Source organism: Triturus cristatus, chromosome 3_1 (genome assembly GCF_964204655.1).
Source record: "Triturus cristatus chromosome 3_1, aTriCri1.1, whole genome shotgun sequence".
Classification (NCBI taxonomy): Eukaryota; Metazoa; Chordata; class Amphibia; order Caudata; family Salamandridae; genus Triturus; species Triturus cristatus.
This window is the reverse complement of record NC_140583.1, coordinates 801,717,878-801,733,533: the sequence shown is the minus strand read 5'-3', so window position 1 is coordinate 801,733,533 and position 15,656 is coordinate 801,717,878. Positions and strand designations below refer to the sequence as shown.

At 46.1% G+C, this 15,656-nt stretch overlaps 1 protein-coding gene across 1 annotated transcript in view; it reads right to left on the bottom strand.

Moving 5' to 3' along the window:
- Positions 1–259: 259 nt before the first annotated feature.
- LOC146861066 (transient receptor potential cation channel subfamily M member 8-like) overlaps positions 260–15,656 on the bottom strand; it is a 62,019-nt gene continuing 46,622 nt past the window's right edge. The window contains exons 5-8 of the mRNA XM_085646203.1: positions 14,856–15,028; positions 14,465–14,639; positions 1,121–1,223; positions 260–353 (exon numbers count right to left, since the gene is read on the bottom strand). Coding sequence (XP_085502329.1) covers positions 260–353; positions 1,121–1,223; positions 14,465–14,639; positions 14,856–15,028 — 545 coding nt within the window. The remainder of the gene's footprint in view (positions 354–1,120; positions 1,224–14,464; positions 14,640–14,855; positions 15,029–15,656) is intronic.

The window sequence follows — 15,656 nt, the reverse complement described above, 5'->3', positions numbered from 1 at the left end:
GGACTCTTTTCCTTCTTCCTGGAACTGAACTTCCAGATACTTATTGGTGAGGCTAACACAGGACTTCCATGCACTTCTCTCTCTGTACTTCCAAATGGCAAACTTGAACCACGGCTATAATGATGTTGCAGCGATGGTCCAGATGTTCCTGTGAAATAGTTCAGGGCAGAAGTTCCTCTGGTCCTGTATTCTTTTCTATCTTTATAAGGACGTCAAGGACATATGGAACATACAACTTTTACAGCCTTATGGGAAAGGTTTATAGACAGCACAGTAAAAGGTGAAAACTAGATTTCTTCCTGCAGTCTGCCAAGATCGCCAGAGGAATATCTATAGACAAGGCCAAGGTGAACCTGGGACAAGAGAAATATAGTAATAACGCTTCACATGAACTGGTGGTTTCATCCTACTCGTATCCAAGGGTAGTAATGTGACTGTCCCATGAGGCACACTAAGGGACCGGTTCTCTTATCTAGTTTACACTACTGTAAAGCCTCTTTTGCTAATCAAAAAAGCTGGTTTCATATTCATTAAAAGATTTACTCACAGAAAGATTTTTGTGAGAGTAAATTGTATTCACAGGGTTGGGGGGTCAGCCGTTTCAGGGCTGAAATGTCAAGAGAGTTGGTGTACATACACAAATTATACATTTGTGGGTATTCACAAAGTTTTCTCCAACCCTTTCCTATCTGGATATGGTAAATCAGAATGGGCAGGTAAATTAATCTTTAAAAAATTGTGGGGTTTGTGAGGGAACAGGTTTCTATAGAGGGAAAATCATTTTCCCCGTGGAGGAAAAATGCTTTTAGACATCTGGGAAGGCATTACCCCCTCCCACACTTGTATACAACATATAATAACTTCGTCTGCAGACATGCTCCCCATGTGAGCACATAAAAAAAATCACAAACATTTACCAGGAGTTCACCTGCAAACTAATGATCGTAACAGATTTTCAGGCATGCCATTGAGAACTTTACTGAGATAAAAATGTCAGAAATCTGAACAGAAGCACGACCAAACACGTGTTGGTGCAAATTTACAACTTTTCTGAGAATAAGGCAGTGAGAGTTCTGTCCTCCTTCCCTTGCCAAGGGGAGACAAAAGAAGCTTTACCTACGTCAGAGAGGTGAGGTGGGCTGAGGACACATAATACGATGGTGTGAGCTCAACCTGCTTGTATTTCATTTCAGGGTCAATATCAAGGAACTGATATTCAACCGCTGGAAAAATCCAAAACAATATTTCACCAGTGACTTAGGATCTGGATCCTCTTGTCTTTATTAAACGAATCCAATGCTGTGGGGGGCTACTGAAGTCACTACATGCGGGGAAATGCATTACATTACCTTGCATGCAACCTGCTTTTAATTCATATAAGAAGTTCAATTGTAAAAATGTAATCTAATCCTATCACACGTGTAGCTTGAAAGATTTTTCAGTCCAAATAGAAAATGGCACAGAACACAAAGGCTATCGACTGTAGTCTTAAAAGGCCACATGTTCTACTTAGGGCAAATTCAATATTTGTAACCTTCTTCTAAGTTTGTAAATCGGTTTGGCTCAATAAATAAGCAGCGGTGGTAGGTCTGTAAGGTCGGATGGGCTCTGTCCCCCTCTTTTTGCAAAGTATGTTGAGTGTCTGTCAGGCTGAGCAACGGTCAGCATGACAGACACTTGCCATGTCAGGGTCGGGCAGCCAGGCACTTCACATGCGCAAAATGCGGAGGCACCTGGTAGCCTCAGCCAAACTTTGCCAGGCTCAAGCCTCCCCCTCATGATGTGGCGGAGCATCATGTATAGACTCAAACCTGAGCACTTCAGGTTTATGCCCTGGGGTACTGTCCATCATGATGCCTCGTCGAGTTAAGTCGTAGGGAAGATCCTCCTCTGATTGGACTAAGTCAACCAATGAGAGGAGATGGCGGGATCTTCCAGCAGTCCCTTCCTTTCTCAGAGCCTCACTACAGAGGCCTTTCTGTTTTTCCCTACCACCACTGGTGTTACCGTCACAGAGGTAAATCCTTGTTGAATGTTGGATGCATGAATGCATGTGTATGTTCGCATGCATGCTGTGAATTGGTGTCTGCGTATGCATTTGCTTCTAAATGGTGGGTGTATGTGTGCATGATTGTGAATGGATAGGTGTGAGTGAGTGTGCATGTCAATGAGGGTATGTGTGTGCTTTTGTGGAAAAGAGTGTGTGTGTGTGTGTGGTGTGTGTGTGTGTGTGTGTGTGTGTGTGTGTGTGACTGCCTCATCAGTGCTGCACATTAAGGGATGCCAATGTAAATGATCAAATAATAAATTAATTGTAAGGCCAAAAAAACTAAACTAGCATTTACACATGCAGTAGGTTTCACACTGCCCAGCCCTCTCTCAAAAACCTGGATTCTTGCAAAACGTATCTATCCTAGATTTTAGTTAGATAGCTAAATTTTTACATTTTACATATATTAGTGGTACTGGTTGCTCTTTTCTCTGTGCCTGCTTGAAGTTTAATGTGTTCAATATTATTTATGTTCATGCTTTAAAACGGTCATGCTGTGGCTGCCAACAATATGCCAGGAATTTCAACCATTAAGCAAGGGTCCACATTATGTTGGGATGGGCACCATCAAGCCACCACACATACCTGCAATATGTGATGAATTACCACCATAAAGTAGGAGTCAGCTTTGTAGCAGCAGAGCCTACCACGGAAGCCACACAATATGTCACGATTGGCCACCATGGTCCAATTGATTTCCACAATATTTCCAGAACCATCACTATTACATGGATGCCCACACCATACAGGGAATTATACAATTGTGCCAGAGTTAACCTGATGCCCAGATTGGGAACCAGTGTGCAATAAATGCCCGCTATATGCCAGGAATAGACACCATAATGCCAAAACTCTAATGGCTGGGCATCAGAATGATGTTATAGATTTGAATAATGTACCAACACTACCAGCAAGGCATAATGTACTAAAAAGACTACTGTCTGTTACTGTTTGGGTACTCTAGCAGATACTAAACTCTTTAATACATCTACAGGGCACACAACGTTGCAAAATTGAATAAACCATGCAGCCTAACTAGCTAGGGGTGGGCGAAGAATTCTGCTCTGCCGGCGGAGTTTGCAGAGTTTTGCTCACTTTGTGCTCTGTGCAGAGTGCGGAGTTCAACAAAGCTCCACGAAGTGATGTGGAGCAGAGCTTTTTCTCTTGCGCTGCTCACCAAGGTAAGTTGGCAAGCGTTCGCAAGAGAAAAATTCCACGCCTGACCTTCCCTCGGCGAGATTTCTCAACACGAGCAGTCACATCAGGTCGCAACCACTTGCGTTGAGAAATCTGCTGCTCGCGTTGAGGAAGCTGCCACTCGAGTAGACTGCTACTCAAGCGGCAGAAAGCAGCACCGACCTCTGGCGTCATGCAGAGCACCGTTCGTGCTGATTTTACAGCTTGGGACAAACTCCCGGTGCTTAAAATCAGTGTGAGCAGTGCAACTTACCATACTCTGATGCTGGCAGAACTCCGCGGAGCGTGGCAGTGTTTTTCTGTCACTTTGCGGAGTTAGCGGAGTAGAACTCTGCCCAGTCCTAGTACTAGCATATGGTAGTCAGTGATCTAGAGATGTAGACTAAAGCTACTTTCATTGCAGTGGAATGCACAATAGAGGCTCAGAGCAGGCAGTAAAGCAAGTATTATGACCCTGTTGGAATGGGTGAATACAACATCAATGAATACCATGATATGTGCAGACCCGACAGCGGCAATACCAATAAGTGCAATGTTAACGTATGCCATAACCTGTGCAGCATAACAATGTCCATACCCATAAATGCAAAGTCAATGTATGTCATAATCTATGCCCACACAACAGTGTTGATACCTGCAGTAACAATGTCAATGTATACCATAATCCATTCACGCATAACAATGTTGTTCTCAGTAGAAATAAATGTTGATGTACGCCATGATCTAGGCACGCACAACTATGTCAATATGTGTAAAGACAATGTCGATGTATGCTCTGACAACTGTATGCACAATGTTGAGAATGTCAATAAAAATTATTCCAGTGACTGCCATATTATTTTCAGGAGTTCTAATGAACTTGTATCATGCTGTCAGATTCACCTAAGGTGACCTCCCCATCAAACCTGAGTCAGAGATACGTGGTCAGGCAGGGCCTCCGGCCCACGCCTATCGAATAGCAGGTCACATGTAGGGTCTCACTTAGCCAGAGGCAAATGCGCACCCAGGAAAAACCCTGATGAATCCCACAGATAGATTGATGCACCACAAACAGGTACGGGGAAATTGGCCTCAACACAACACGTTTGGCCAAAGGCTTGTGTTGCCCAAAAATACCACAAAGCTAGATACCACATGTAGGTAGGAACACTCTGTCAATCAGGACATGACATGCACACCACATGTCGTGATCACCCGCTCCCCACACGAGATAGCTGGACACATACACACTGGCCCACACTAGCTCTCACCGAGGTCAAGAGTCATCTGTGTCTTTATCAGATGCCCAATCTTGTTAATTTATGACTGAGATGCTTTTTGAAGAATGCAGACATTGCTTTATTATACGGCATGAGATGTATATTATGTCAGCCGAAACTGTGTATACCAAGAGACTTTACTCAAACGCATTCTGTCGAGACTCTCCTGGCTGCTGCGTTTAATTAAACCAACATGGTCCTGTTTTGCCGAATGCTTCTTGTTTTTTTTTTCATTTCTTTAAGGTAAATTCATATCCAAGCAACAACCTATCTTCTGGTTACTCTCAATCATATGCCATAAACAATATATGGTACAGGACGCAGTCAATTATTTCAGATCATAGAGGGTAGAAGCCTTCTTACAATTTCCTGGTTACAAAATGTTCAAAGAACGTATCACATCATTACCATTCCCCAGCATTTTCAACTACATCCTCATGCTTAATATTGGGAAGGAAAAGATAACAACCCTCTGTTTCCCACAAGCATATGCATTAAATAAATGTGTTGTCAAATGGAGTCAAATAGTGTGATCACAAAACTCCAAACTTCACTGGTGTAACTCTTAGGGCTCGATAACGAGTCTGGTGGTCCGTGGACTGGCAGACTCGTGGTGGCACAGCAGTGGCAGATCCAGCCACAGCTGCAACAGCGGTCCTCCCTTGTTCTGCTGGCTATGTAAGGGAAACACCGGTCCCTGCGATTGGAGTGGCAGTCAGAGGCCGCAATATGCTTGGTGGGACAAAGCATATTACGAGTTTCCTCTCCTCCAGGGTTTACATGGAGGTTCTTCCTCCATGTAAACTTTAGAGGAGAAGAGACGAAGGGAGACCTACAGGTCCCCCCTGTGCCTCATTCGCATGTGCATACACACAGGAGAGCATAACATGTGCCCCGTGTGCATGCATATAGGTCCTGCACGGCATTGACTTTCGAGTCCATGCCATTCAGGGACTTTGTAGTGCGGTCCCCACCCGGTGCCTTTAAAAGAGGCACCGCCAGGGGACCGCCACGCCGTCGCCTACCAGACTACTCAAAAGTCGTACTCTGGCGGGCGGCAGTGACCTTTGGCGGAGAGGTGGAGTGGTGGTTTGCACCGCCCCACCTACGCTCTACCAAAAAGTCGTAATCAGGGCCTTATTCTTGGGAGCCTAAGGTCTCAAAAACTCCCAGGTGCGGCTTGAAGACCGCATGGTCTTCAGGCAGCATTTTCTTTAAGAAAACAACATAAATATTACTGAATGTATTTACTCAAAACAATGACACACCTTTGATATTCATTCAGCAATATACAATATGTGATTTAATTGTCAACAACACCTTTGATAACTTCAACCACAGGAAGTTAGAAGGCCTTAAAGCATAGTCACCTCATTGTCAAATATGTGCACATAGGTGAAATCTCTTTCTCAAGATATTGAGGTTGTCAGCTAGGAGAGAGATGAGAGGGGAGCTACATGTGAGACAAATGAGAGTGGAATGGGGGTTAACGTAAAGATTTAAGGGAAAAAAGATGGAAAAAGATGTCGAGAGGGGTGAGTTGCATCAAAGAGGGAAGGGGGCAAGCAAGGTGTACAGCAAGGTCAAATATACATTATCTATTGCATCCATAGTATTGGCATAATAAAAACACCATAATAATTCAATATAAATGAACGCCCCTTTCCATGTCCAGGTTGTCTCTTTGTTCTTATTTTGATGATGACCTTGCTTCAACGTGCTTCAGATTGGGATTGATAGCCAGCCACATTACAGAGATCATTTCTAAAATATTCACCATCAGCATGATGTATTTTTTGGAAATGTATCATAAGTTTGCTCTGCTATTACAATACACAACTTAACTATCATAATAAGACTATGGTGTAACCCAAAACGACTTTCAGGGGGATACATTATTAATGTAGTATCACAGTAGATAAGTTCTCAATTTCGCTAATTGTCACAGTCTTCACTGGGCCTTTGAAATCCTTCAAACTGGTACATCTAACATATGGTTATGACATAAATGGCAATTGGTTTTGTTGCAAAACCATATGGGTACACTGGCCTGTGTTGGTAAGTATTTTCTAGGTAGTCTATCCTTTGCATTTTTTATGTAATAGGTCACGTCCCATGACTTTGTAAATCCTCTTCTGCTCACAAACAATGCCAACTATGGACCAAATTACGATGAGACTCGGAAAACCTCCAACCACAGGTTGGAGGCTTTCCGTGTCTCATCGAGGGTTTCAGTTTCGACCGTTGCATTACAAGGCAGACGGTCAAATGTGAAACAGGCCAGTCATTCCGGCTAGATTCCAACGGGCTCAAGGCGCCTGTCGGCCTGTCAGAGGTCTGCCTGTAATTCCTATGTACGGCATTTCTGCCGTAGGGATCACGATGTCGGTTTCCGACAGGCTTTCCATGTTGGGCTTTCCGACATGGAAAGCCTGTCGGAAAGTGGCATTGGTAGCCCCTAGCAGGGCCCCCTTCACCCTGCGGCCTCCGGTTGGGGGGCGGAGGGGTCACCTAGGGTGCCCCCCTGTAAATCCCTGCCCCGGTTGACAGACCCCCTGAGGTACCTACCACGCAGTTTAGGGATGAACAGATTCTCCAATTTTTCTTTGGGAGCTTGTGCTACGGCCAGTTTACAGCCGCAGCACAAGCTCCGATAGACAATGAGAGTATGCGACCCCACCATGAGCAGTCGCATTGTAATGCTGCGATCAGTCCCGATTCCGCAACAATGTCAGGCAGCCGTTTGTCCACCCAACATCATGATTAGGCCCTAGGTGTATTTTTTTGTTACTTTTTTTGCTGTTTTGTATAGCGCGAACTCGCCCAAAGGTATCAGAGTGCTTAACATGAGCACCAGTTGCATTACAGATGGACAGATTCTTTTTTTTTTAGGCAAAGGGAGACTAAGTGAATTGCCCAGATTCACAGGATTTTTTAACCTCCAGCTAAACTCGAACCTAGTTCCCCAGCTTCAAAGTTGGCTGCTCTAGCCGTTAAGCCACATCCTCTCCCCCTCTTGACTGTTGAATGGTATAATCATAAATTGGAATTCTAGATTAATCTGTCTCTTTATTATGTCCACTTATTTCTAGATTGATCACTGCAATATTCTGCTGGCCTACCGTAATTTCTGAAATAACTGCATTTTTTCAGATTTCTGCAAATCTTGTTGCCAATTGTGACCGGTACTCAGACATATTTAATTTAACTTAAGCTATTGTAATTAGAGCTTTTATCTAAATAATGCTGATGTGGAGTGGGAAAATACGCTACTTTACATGCAGGTAACTATAAGGAAGTGATGTTGGATATAATGCTTACCGCTTAGTGTGGTTTCAGCTCAGTGAAATGTTACGCCAAAGCTGCTCGAACTAGGTTAAAATTTTGCAAAGTAAAGGCTAGCGGTCATAACAGAGTACCAGCGTCGTGTGCACTGAGGCTGCGTGAGTGTGGAGGGCATTCTGCACCGCAGCGTGCTAGCAGTGAACTACAATTCCCAGCCCGCCACCAACTCGTAAGTTCTATAGAGACAGTGGCCACATTGGATTTTTGGGTTTAAATTCCTCATGGTGCAAAGTGTCCTTTGCTAGGCTATCATGGTACAGTAGCCAGAACCTTGCTACAGGGATTTGGGATTTTCCTTGCGAAGACCTATTGATGCCTAAGGATTGTTTTAAGGACGTTGTGTACACAGAGAGGTATTCTGAAAGTAGTGTCATTGATGAAAGTAAACATTGAACTATTTCCTTGACCCTTTATCCGAACTTTATAACACTGGGATTTTCACATTGTGCTACGGATTAGCTTTTGACAAAACAGGACAGATTTTTAAATTGGACTGCACTGTATATGTATTTGTGACTGTCCCACAGAAGTTAGTAGAGTTCTAGTAGCTACATACAAATTGCTAGGAGTGGTGAACACCAGGATTTTAGAAGTGTTTGTTATTTTGCAGCATTACAAAAGTCAAGCAGGAACTATGACTCAATTTCCACCAGCGATTGTGTAGTGACAACGCTTGAGGTCATTACTGAAAACATCAGGAGTACTTCTTATGTATTCAAATAGTTGAGGTACTCCATCTTTGTGTGCTTAGTTTTCAGGAATTACAGGTTCCCATCACAGTACAGAGAGTTTCTTACTCTTACAGAGACATTGATGAGGTATATCCATTCACAATCACAGTGAAACTAAAAGCCCAATGACAAGTTATTTGAGATATCTCTTCGTCTTGTATGGATTCACTACATCCTGCAGACCTCCTTAACCAACAAAAGTGATTCAGCACAGTGGTTGAGTCCTGTAACTCTGTTTTCCCTCTCCTCCATTCCACTTTCTGTGCTTGCACCACTGTCCCGCACATTTCTGTGTACGGGGTCACAGGTTGGGGGGTGAGAGTCAAAAGAACATCGCTACTGTTGGATCTTACACACAAAGTTAGCGCATCCTTATAGTATCTATGTCTTTGATGGTCAGATTCAGATATTGAATTATTTCTCTATCATGTATGCAGAACTATTCCAATTTTTAATCATTAATCTTGTCAGCATACTGATCTAGTGTCTGTGTTAAACTTCCCTTTACTAGCAACGCGTTTTCAGTATATTGCAACAAGGACACTACATTTTGCTTAGTGCTTCCACACCTGATCCTTAGCCACACCTGTCTCCAAACATGAGTCCATTGCAGTGCCCTGGGCTGGGCCTGGCTATAAAACTCACTGTTAAAGAAATTATTTTTGAGCACAAAGAATTCTGCTATTTCAAGAGGCACATTGGTCTCACAATGGAACAGTTCCAATCTGCCATCCAAAAAATAGAAGACCCTACACTCTGGATCATCACATAATTGTATATAGTTATTAACAGCTTCTACATCCACACTAACGTGCAATTCGATTCCCATGGTAAACTGCAGATCCCCAGAAGGATGTGTTTGGAGACATGCATGGACGATGGTAATGCACTCTAAATAGGCAAACAAAATAGCAATTTAGAAATATAGACATCATTTTAATAATGTATCCTATTGATGTGAAAAAGGGCCTACCAGGAAGTTTGTGTACCATGGGGTGAAGACTTAGGGTCTGAATTAGAGCTTGGTTGATGGGTTACTCCATCACAAACCTGTCGAACATCCCGCCCGCTTTATTAAATGTACCAGTAACCATAGGATATAGTGCACTTGTAGTAAGGCAGACAGGATATCCGTCACGTTTGTGACGGAGCAGCTCGTCCACCAAATTCTAGATCAGGCCCTTAATGTAGGCACAACAGGAAGTGTATTCGTAAAAAAAACAAGTTCATCATCATTCATACGACCGTCACCAAGGCAATCCCTCAGAGATTCAAATAATGCTATTTGAAATTCCAAGGTCAGATATTTTTCAACATTAGTAAGACAAGTAATGTCAACAATCATTTGGTAGCTTCTGGTAGGTATGTATTTTCTAAGCCACTCTGCCCTTCAGAGGCCTGAGCTCCCCCATAGTGCCCAAACAATAAATTGCGGAACTTGTGACAGACTTTAAAAGTGCAAAACTGTCATGAAATGGAATATGCTTCTGTGGATGGCATAAAAAGGAATCAAATTCTAACACCCACCACTTTAATCTCTAACCATACTTGCAAAATGTTCAGTGGTTTCCAAGAACTCCAAATGCTCAAACAATTCGGGTGGCTGTAAGGATACTCTGTAGGGACGGATTATAATTACCGCCAATATATAAATCAGGCCCATCATTATTCAACCCATACAGGCCAAATGCATCAAATATATATCTTTAAAATAGCACAAGAGAAATATACTCACAATAATGGATGTTTAGAATGTGTAAGGTTGTATACTAAGGGCATCATTATGATGCCAGATGGTCAGACCTCCGCCCGATATCACAGCAGTCCGGGTACCACCTAACAGGCAGACTGCAGTCCGACCGCCAAATTACGATGTGCCCGCCGGGCTGGCAGGCGCAAAAGTGTTCTATAACACTGCGGGTTGTGCTGCGGCCCTGGAAAAGGGCTGCAGCACAAGTCGCAGTGTTGTAGCGCACTTTGTGCACATTCATGCACCGTGTGCCAGCCACCATTTGGTGGCTGGCACACGCTGCATGAAGCACAACTACTCACCTGAAGGGGTATCAAGGTGCTGAGTGGGAAAAGGAGGGGCGTGCAGCACTTGGGAGATCACGGTGATTCATCGAAGAACTAGGTCTTGAGGTTTTTTAGGAATTTGGAGAGTGTTGGTGTCCGTCCGAGGTGGAGTGGGAGGGTGTTGGGTACCTTGGCCGCGAGGAGGGAGAAGGTCTGGTCTTCTTGATGTGCGGTACTGTTGCAAGGGAGAGCTGGGCTGAGCGGAGGGATCTTTGGGGTGCATGGAATGAGAGACAGTGGTTCATGTAGGTGGGTCCGGTGTTGCGGATGGCTTTGTGGGTGTGGGTGAGAAGTTTGAAGGTGATTCTCTTCTCAACAAGGAGCGAGTAGAGTGCCCGTAGGTGTTGGCTGATGTGGCAGTGTCTCAGTAATTTGAGGACTAGTTTTGCGGCGGCATTCTAGACATTCTGGAGTTTGAGGTGAGGTTCTTATTGATCCCAGCGTAGAGTGCGTTGCCATAGTCCAGTCTGCTGCCGATGAGGGCGTGGGTGACGGTTTTCCTGTGTTCAAGGAGAATCCAGTTGAAGGTCTTTCGGAGTAGGCGGAGAGTGTGGTAGCAGGAGGAGGAGACGGCGTTCATCTGGTGGTCCATTTTGAGTTCAGAGTCCAGGATGATTCCAAGGTTGCGTGCGTGGTCCATGGTAGAGGGAGGGGTCCCTAGGGTGGGGACCACCAGCTGTTGTCCCAGGCATCGGGGTGTGGCCCCAGGATGAGTACTTCAGTTTTATCCGAGTTGAGGTATAGGCAGCTGTTATTCATCTACCAGGTGACTGCTTCCATTCCTTCTTGGAAGTTGTGATGGGAGGTGTCTGGTTCGTTGGATAGGGAGAGAATGAGTTGGGTGTCATCTGCGTATGATACAATGTTGAGTCCATGTGGTCTGACGATGGAAGCGAGCGGGCCATGTAGACGTTGAACAGGGTGGGGTGGATGGAGGATCCTTGAGGGACGCCGCAAGCAGATGGTGTGAGCTCTGAAAGAAAGGGAGGGAGTCTGACCCATTGCATTCTGAGGGAGAGGATAGAGCGGATCCAGTCGAGGGCCTTCGTCCGGATTCCTGCGTCGTGGAGTCTGCTGGCTAGCGTGCGGTGCGAGATTGTGTCAAAAGCAGCGGAGAGATCCAGGAGGATGAGGGCCACAGTCTTTCCTCTGTCGAGGAGGGAGCGGATGTTGTCTGTTACTGCGAGAAGGGCGGTTTCGGTACTGTGATTCTTTCTGAAGCCTGATTGGGAGGAGTCGAGGATGTTGTCTTCTATGAAGGAGTCGAGTTGACAGTTTTTTCAGGATGGGGTTGATCTCTGCGTGTTTCCAGTCTTCGGGGAAGGAGGTGGTCTCGAAGGAGCGGTTGATGATTTGTTGAAGCATGAGGGTGATGATGTCAGCGGCTCTGTGGTAAATGTGGTGGGGGCCCTGGAGCGGGTTGTCTTCATAGTCTTTAGGGTGTCTTCGTTGCTGAGGGTGGTCCATCTGTCCAGTGTTGGCTGCGCAGTGTGTAGGGCGATGGGTGTGGGTTCCTCGTGAGGATTGTTGTTGTTGAGGTTGTCGTACATGGTCTTGATTTTGTGATGGAAGAAGGTGCTGAGTTTGTCACATAGGTCCTTGGAGGGTGGGATGTTGATAATCTCACTGTTGGGTTGGGCGACCTGTTTGATGATGCCGAAGAGTTCCTTGCTTTTGTGTGTGTGGGTGGAGAGTCTGTCCTGGAGTGCTTTCTTTCTTGAGTATCTGATGAGTTTATGGTGGGCGGTGGTGGCTGCTTTGAAATTGTCGAGGTCTGCTGGGGTTCTGGAGATCCTCCAACGCTTTTCGAGGTATCTGCTGGTTCGTCTGGATTCTCGGAGTTCGGTGGAGAACCAGCTGGCTTTCTTGGCATGTGGCTTGGAAGTTTTCTTGAGGGGGGCGATGGTGTTGGCACAGTTGGTGATCCTGTTGTGTAGGGTATGGGCGACGGAGGTGGGGTCCTTGTCTGTGGTGGTGGGGGCGGAACTGCTAAGAGAAGCAGCAAGCTGGTCATCAGGGATCTTGTTCCAGTTCTTGCGCTGGAGCTGGTGAGGACGTCTGCAGGGGGGGGTGTTGGTTTTGAAGGTGAAGTGGACGCAGCGGTGGTCTGTCCATGGGAGTTCGGAGGTGTGGCTGAAGGTGGTGGAGCTCCCTGCCGTGAAGATGGAGTCGAGGGTGTGTCCTGCTGAGTGCATGGGTTCTTATACGATCTGTTTGAGTCAGTTGTTGTGGAGGTTGTCCAGGAGGGAGGTAGAGTTGGGGTCTTGGCGGTTGTCGAGGTGGAAGTTGAGGTCTACCAGCAAGGTGGAGGTGGAGGTGATGGCCTGCGGGGTGATGATGTCGGTGATAGAATCGGAGAAGGGTGTGAGGGGTCCGGGAGGTCTGTAGATGACGGTGCCTCGGAAAGTGGTGGACGGGTTGGTATGTATCTTGTAGTGGAGGTATTCCATCAGGTCCGTAGGCTCATCGGTGTAGGTGCTCAGACGGAGGTTGGATTTGTGGGCGATGGCGATGCCTCCTCCGTGGAGGTTGGGGCGTTCCTTCTGGGTAATCTTGTAGCCTTTGGGGATGGTGATCGCGATGTCAGGTCCCTGTGCAGTGTTTTTCTTGGTTTGGTAAAGAGAGCGACGTCAGGGGTGGCACTGTTGAGGAGGTCACAGATTTCCGTGGCGTGTCTGTGGAGGGAGCGGACGCTGAGGAGGATGAATTGCAGAGTTTGGGGTGCAGTGGAGTTGTGGCAGTGGGTTGAGGTGGGTCCTGGGTCTCGGCGAATAAGAAGGAGCGGTGGCAGTGGTGGCAGGTGACAGATCCTTTGGTGTCAATAGGTGATGAAAGTTTGCAGTTGTTTCCTTTCCGGTGTTGAGTGTGTAGAGAGCAGAGGAGCTGTAGCACTGGCGGTTTGAAGGACCAGGGTCCCTGGAGCTGGTCGCAGTCGGGTAGCGGATGGTTGCAGACGGGCTTGCCTTTGGTGTGTCTTCGCTGTGCCGGCAGCACGGCCGCACAGCAGCTGCCATTAAGTAGGGGGAGGGCGTGACAGCTGGGAGGTGGGAGAAAACAGGAGGGGCTGCAGGGGCAGCAGTGGCAGGGAAAGGAGAGAAAAATAATAGAATACAGAGGAGAAAAGGCAGTGGCAGAAGTAGAAATAGTCAGAAGGAAAAAAAGCCAACAGGTAGTGAACACAAAAGTGAGGTGCAAAACCTGAAGACAGAAAGCAGCAGCTAAAGGAAGGCAGAGGCAGAGGAAGGACTGGGGCACAGGGGCCTCGAACCCCGTCAAAAGGCAGCGCTTGGGGCAGGCCACTCACAGCGGTGCTACGCGGTGGGAGAGCAGGGGTCTTGCGAATGTGCGAGTAGGCGCTACAATGTGCCCCTTAAGGCCATTGAACAGTGGCCTACGGGGCATTGCTACAGGACCCCAAAGTCCCCTTCTGTCTGCCTGTTCATGGCGGTGGGACTGCCAGGAATAGGCAGTCAGAAAGGGACATCCATCCTAATCCCTACGGCGGTGCTTGCACATGCACTGCCTCAATTGTAGGGTTAGGATTCCGACCGCCACCCCGACAGGATCTTGAATCCTGACAGAGGCGGCGATCCTACCCCCATCCTCTGGGGCCCGACCGGCTGCATTGTAATGCAGTGGTCGGACCAATTCCCTGTATGTCAGGCGGACCGCCACAGACAGCTTGTCGGTGGTGGTCCGCCCAACATCATAATAAGGGACCAAGTTAGGTATTTTCACAGTCACTCTCAAGGCAGTTATTCAAAGTGCACTGCAGGAAAGTGGCAGTCATATGCATCCATACTAACCTGGAACAATAAGCTCTGATATATATTTTTCAAGCTGCGCCCGCACATCTGCCTCCACGGTAGCAAAGCCATTGGTTCCATTATCCACCAGAATTTGGTGCGTGTGATTATTGTCCAGACAATATAGAGGGTCTCTCTTCTGGTCATCCATGATATAATGAGCTACATGGGTGCCCTAGGAAACACAAGGAATAGGACACAGATTTCAAATGTAACAATGGGAGAGACAACAGCAGAATGCTTATGATTTTCAGTCTTGTCAAACTTTCCAACCATTTTGTATCATTTCAGGTTACATTGGGTGTGATAGATCCATGATGCTCGTATTGAAACCATGAGGAAATCTGAGTGCTGGAGAAGAAGGATCATCCATGGTGGCAATGGCATGTACCTCGGTATTTGGCCTTCGGATCAGGCTCTCCCTGTTGGCAATCATGCCCCAGGCTGCAATACCAATGGCAACTATCTTCTCTTCGGATCTGCGGCTGATCGTGTTGTCTCTCACCACTTCGCCAATGTACTTCATAAGTCCATAGTGTGTGCCCCCAGTGAAGATCCAGGCCCCTGTGGATGGGAGAGGAGGTATTAGGAAGGGTATGGATAAGCATTTGTAATATACCTCAACTGATGACAGAATATTTCTTCATGATATAACTTTGTGTGATGGCTACGGGGTGGCTGTAATAATGGGTTTACAAAAATCATTTTTCGTGGACAAAAACCAAGAAATAGTAATTGTTCACTAAAATATTGTTTCTTTTTGACCAGCCCTCACTGAGCATTGTATGACAATTGTGAACAAAAAGTTGACCTTGGTGCAGAGAATAACTTTGCCTCTTCTGCCCACGGAAGAGGATTGCCAGGAGTGCATGATTTGGATGAGGTTACTATTCCTAAGTTCCAATCACATGATCACATGTCCTTACTAATGATACCTTGTTACTCTTATTGACATAATGTAGCTCTTTTACCTTAACTCAACAGCAACAAGTGGACAAGACTGTCCATACGCACAATGCACATGCATACGCACACACCCACACAAACACACACGCACACATGTTAAGCTTCAATAGTATCAACACACACGCACACACCCATACACACACATTAACAAGCTGCCACAATGCCTCCACACATACCTTTTAACAAATTGCAATAACATCTGTACACAAATACATACACAGACAAA